Genomic DNA, 5404 nt, shown 5'->3' on the forward strand with positions numbered 1-5404 from the left:
AAACATCTGCAGCATGGTCCTACAGAGACCACCGAGTGGTAAAACATATGTAGCATGGTCCTACAGAGACCACCGTGTGGTAAAACTTCTGTAGCATGGTCCTACAGAGACCACCATGTGGTAAAACATCTGTAGCATGGTCCTACAGAGACCACCTTGTGGTAAAACATCTGTAGCATGGTCCTGCAGATGTTAAAGGACCCGAGTCTCCTCAGAAGAAAAAGGCGACTGTCCTTTCTTGTAGAGGGTGTTGGTGTTAGCTGTCCAGTCCAGTTTATTATCTAGGTGGATCCCAGGTACTTGTAGCAGTCCACAGTGTCCACCTTAGTACCCTTGATGTTGATAGGATTGGGGGGGCTGATCTTCTTCCTGTAGTCCACCTGCAGCTCTTTAGTTTTTCCATCATTGAATTGCAGGTGGTTCTGTCCACCACACGTCTGTATTCTACTTCCTGGTCACCAGTGATGCTTCTCATCCCATTCCACACCTCTCGGATGTTGTTTTGGGCCAGTTTGTTTTCAAGTTTTCTCCTGTACTGCTCCTTACCCTCCTTGATCTTGCCCCTCACCTCAGACTGCGCTCTCCTCACCTTCTCCCTGTCCCCCCTCCTGAAGGCAGCCTTCTTCCTGTTCAGAGCTGCCTTGATGTCCTTGGTGAATGATCCAAGGTTTATGGTTGGGAGAGCAGCAAACTGTTTTTGTGGGGATTGTATAATCCATGCAGAAGTTAATATAATCCATAACACAGTCCGTGAGTGTGTGGATGTCCTGCCCATGTGCATCACAGAAAACATCCCGGTGTGTTGCCTCAAAGCAGCACTGCAGGGTCTCCATAGCCTCCTGTGGCCACCTCCATACAGTTCTCGCGGTCACAGGCTGCTGCTGGACCACAGGGATGTACTGGGACTTCAGGTAGACTAAGTCTTAGTTGCTCAATATATTGTGCTTCTTAAAATTGTTGTCACGTCATAATTAATTTTATTGTTATTGTTGTTGCATTGTGATTTTGGTTCTTTCAGTTTGATTTTATAGTTAGACTTTTTTCTGCCTTATTATTTGTTTTAAAATGTCAAAGGATATAAAGGATTCCTGAATGAACTCCAACCTGTCAAAACACAGATGTTTTTCTTCCATTGCTTATTAAAAAAAAGTTATACTTGACTTTAAAATTTGTGCAATAGCTTGTTTCAAGATGTTTTTATGAACAACCCGATGTGCTCTCTTGTGAGTTATTTTAAACATGTGCTGCAGGATATTGAGCCAATAGCTACCTGGAGCCCTGATTCAAATCATTATTTCAATTTCCCATGCTGTTGGTGATGTGTCAGATTTACCATTTCCTTCCTGCAGGCACTAATAAAACACGTCAGCCCACATTCCTGCTGCGATCAGCACCTATTCTCTGTGACTACTTTCAAGATGTAGCTAAATTCTCTCAAAAGCTTATAGAAACATATCCAGAACTACTTATTCTTTTTTTTTTTTTTTTAACTAAACCCAGGAATTTTCTGAAAATTAAGTGGTGTCAGTGTCACCAAGCAAAAGAAGCGTTTAAGGAAACATAATAATTAAAAGCATTTTCTTTTTCATGCTGCAGACGATTTAAAGTGAACTCACTCACTGAATGGAGAAGGTGATGACTTCAGTCTTTGCTCTGACTTTCAGCTCAGCATCACCGGATAATCCAGTTCTTGTCATAACACCCTGAGTTTATTTGATGCTTTAGTTTGTGCATCTAACAACATTTGACCAAAAGAGGGAATCATTAAGTTACCATTTAAAATCTGAGGTAAATGCTAGTTTTTCATAAGCTGACAAACTTCCCTTTTCTGATCATAGAGCACATCGTAAGATTGATTCTATGCATTCAATTTAAAGCCAATATTACAGATTAAGTGCATTAAATATTGTAATTATTACCTTTAATAATGAGTATCATTATCTTGATAGTGTGCTAGTTTCATTAAACCAAAAACAAGCCTCTAACTGCACATGGAGAACTAATTAAACTTCTAATTTATTTGTCTAATTTTTACTATTACCATGTGCTAATATGTTTTTGTGGTTGTGGTGGTTTGCAGTTTAACTTTTTAAGGAACAGTGTTGCATGATGGGAAACAAGGAAAGAGTCAGAAAATTGTAGCACAGTTGGACGTTCGTTTCATTTTGGAATAATTCCGACCTCGACTACACAGATATTTTTCAGATAAACATTTTTCCAAAACAATTCCAGCTTCTTTTTTTCAGTCTCCATTTAAAATGTCCTTCCAGGTAGTAACCTTCTCAGCAAGCAATAAGCTTTTTGACAGTATAAAGATAAAAATAAGAGTCAGAAGAAAGAAGGGTAAAACAGTCTATTTTGGTTTCTCATCGGCGTGTAACGGGCTGCTTTGTGTTTTTTTTCTAAATAAAGTAAATTAAGTTTCCACCATAAAGTGAGGTGTAAAGTTCTCCAGTTTGGAAAGCACTTTACACTTTAATCACTTTACAAAAGTAGTATCTGTCAGTACCGTACTTACCGCCGTACATGTCGCACCGCCATATAAGTCGCATCAGTCCAAAAATGTCTAATAAAGTGAAAAAAACATAAATATGTCACTTCACCATATAAGTCGCATCTATTTTGTGTCACCGCTGACAACCCTGAAATGTGGGCCGGTGTTGTGCCAAAAACAGATTAGCTGCCAAATGGCGGCCACGGGAGCGTGCACGGGAGCACTTTAACAAGAATTTAACAAGATTAACACTTAAAAACAATTGTTTGCTCAAAATTATAGCAAAGATGTATCTCAGTCTAACTTTTCCTTAATAAATGTACTTTAATGGTCAAAACAGCTGCATTTCAAAAGCCGGTTTGCAGAAGTGTGCAAAGGGACAACTCACTGCATTTCTTCGAAATTTAACAAGATAACCACCTAAAAACAATTATTTGTTTGCTCGACATTATAGTAAGGGTGTGTCTCAGTTGAACTTTTCCTTAATAAATGCACTTTAATGGTCAAATCAGTTGCAGCTGATTTGACGTTTGCTCCAGGAGTTCCGGAGCAAGACGAAGGTGGTTTGTATGGCAAGCCAAGTGTCTCATTAATAGCCACTTTTACCTAATAATGAGACACTTGGCTTGCCATACTAGTCGAGGACCCTCTAGTGGATGAAAATGATGGTGTTCAATATTTTCCATGTCAGAATGAATGAAATCGTTAGATCTCAGCCAAAAATTGGGTTATAAATATGTGGGAAAAATGTATATTGGTCGCTTTGCTATATAAGTCGCAGGGCATGCTAATTTATGCAAAAAAAATAACTGTGACTTATACAGCAAAAAATACGGTAATAACCGGATGCATACTCAATAATCCAGGTAGATAAATCTAACAAGGTTGAGTCAGGTCCTCTGGACGGATTCTTCTTGGTTGAAACATTTTTATCCAAAATACTTCTTCAGTCTGAGGAAGTCTTTTGGATAAAAGAGGAAAGTTTCAACAAAGAAGAATCTGTCCAGAGGACCTGACTCAACCTTGTTAGATGTCTGTCAGTAAGTTCTTTTAAACCATTGTATATCAGTTTGACCAGTTGAACAGAAGCATTTCCTCTCCTTCTTTCCTTCCAGTATCAAGATGGTGCTGATGTGGACCAGCGGCGACACCTTTAAAACAGGCTACTTCCTGCTCACACAGGCTCCTGTGCAGTTCTGGACGTGTGGCCTGCTGCAGGTCTTTGTGGACTTTGCCATCCTGTTCCAGGTCTACTACTACAGCCATTACCCACAGAAACCTGTGTCCCACAGCACCTCCCACACGACGAGCGCCAAAGCCCTTTGAGATCATCCATAAAGACTTGTTAATGACAGGAGCAGCAGGAAGCACTTTCAGAGGTGCTGAGATCAACTGCAGTACCAAAGCATGTCCAGATGAATCTACGGCTCAGAATTACTGAGCACTGGTGATATGGTACTGTGATGAAGATGACACTGAAGGCACACCTGTTACACACAGTATTTTTACTTATTCTTAATGAAGTACTTAAATCATCTGATCATGTGGCAAATGTTTTGCACAGACAGGAGCATTTAGAATATGTCAGCTGGACCCGTACACACCAAGCTCAAGGATTTATGGACCAGTTCTGGTCCACCTTTGTTGACAATTGTTGCATGGAACCTTTGCCTTAAGACGTGCACTTGAACATGGCTCGCTGCATGACCAGCGATCCATATAAATAATAAATGAATTGGTCATAAACAACCTTAATAATCCACGTTACTGAATGTATTAAATATTTAAGAAGGTCGGTGAACCTCTGCTTGGCCAGATGTTTATTCCATCCTGACACTCGAGGTTGACTAGTTACTAGAAAACAGAAAGCAATCAAACCCAACTGAACTGAAACGTTGTCAAGACTTGGAGATGTTAAAAAAATCAGGAACTGAAGTGGCCTTGAGACCTTCTGACTCATGAGGTAAACCAAGCTTTGTGAGACACGACAGGTTTCTTTTTTTATTAAACATACGTTTGAGGCCACGTTTAGTTTTTTTTTTTACGTGTAGAGAGTCGAGGTGATGTGATTTGAGGAACACCTTTCTTCTCCTGAGGGTTCATGTGTCCAATGCTGATCCCTGCTGACCTGTTAGGAAGCACAATACAGACGGACGGCTTGTTTCTCTCCAGTTACAGCTCGTGTCAGACGCAATCCCAAAAACAAAAGTAAAAAAAAGAAAATGCTCTTGGGGAAAAATAAATAAATTCTAGAACATCAATTGGATTTTCTAAAAAGTGAAATAATTATTTTTCTTTTTATTACTGGAACAAAGAGTATTTTTCACCTAAAAGACTAAAAGTCATCTCAGTGTTCCAATTTAGTTCATTTACCATATAAAACTTTAAAGTTTGAGCCATTAGTTGTTGCTCAAACCAGTATGATCACAAACAGAAGCCCTTTGCCAGTCCATCCGTATGAGCTCACGTGAATCTGTGCGTCTCACTAGAACACACCTCGAGCCACAATGCCACCCTTCTCTGTGTCAGCCGCTACCACTCTACTACCTCGCCCCATGGCTCAGAGGCATGAAGGTGGCGAGCTGACTTCAACCCTCCTTATATAAATCACAGCAAGATGGCACAGGCCAGGTTTGGAAGATCATACCCGTTTGTTACAAATACAGCAACATGGCTGCCAACCCAACAGCACACACACCTGTTACCATTTTGGGACAATATTTTACCAAATGAAGACATTTCTAACAAAGGACACCTCTCGCCTCTGTTATTAGAACCATAAACTAGTTAGAAAACCTGTAAATAATGTTTTTGTCCCTCCAGCTATCATTTCCTTTGGTCCAACTTATGTTTTTTTTTTTTTTTTCCACAATGTTCAAGGCACATGGATTAAAAACACCACTTTACGAA

The 5404-nt window shown here is 39.9% G+C and overlaps 1 protein-coding gene across 1 annotated transcript in view; it reads left to right on the forward strand.

Moving 5' to 3' along the window:
* Positions 1–4198, forward strand: part of LOC119426138 (solute carrier family 66 member 2) — a 66029-nt gene extending 61831 nt beyond the window's left edge. Inside the window, 1 exon segment of the mRNA XM_037693699.1 lies at positions 3610–4198. Coding sequence (XP_037549627.1) covers positions 3610–3820 — 211 coding nt within the window. The 3' untranslated portion in view covers positions 3821–4198.
* The last annotated feature ends 1206 nt before the right edge of the window (positions 4199–5404 follow it).

Source organism: Nematolebias whitei, chromosome 19 (genome assembly GCF_014905685.2).
Source record: "Nematolebias whitei isolate Nwh7 chromosome 19, NemWhi1, whole genome shotgun sequence".
Taxonomy (NCBI): domain Eukaryota; kingdom Metazoa; phylum Chordata; class Actinopteri; order Cyprinodontiformes; family Rivulidae; genus Nematolebias; species Nematolebias whitei.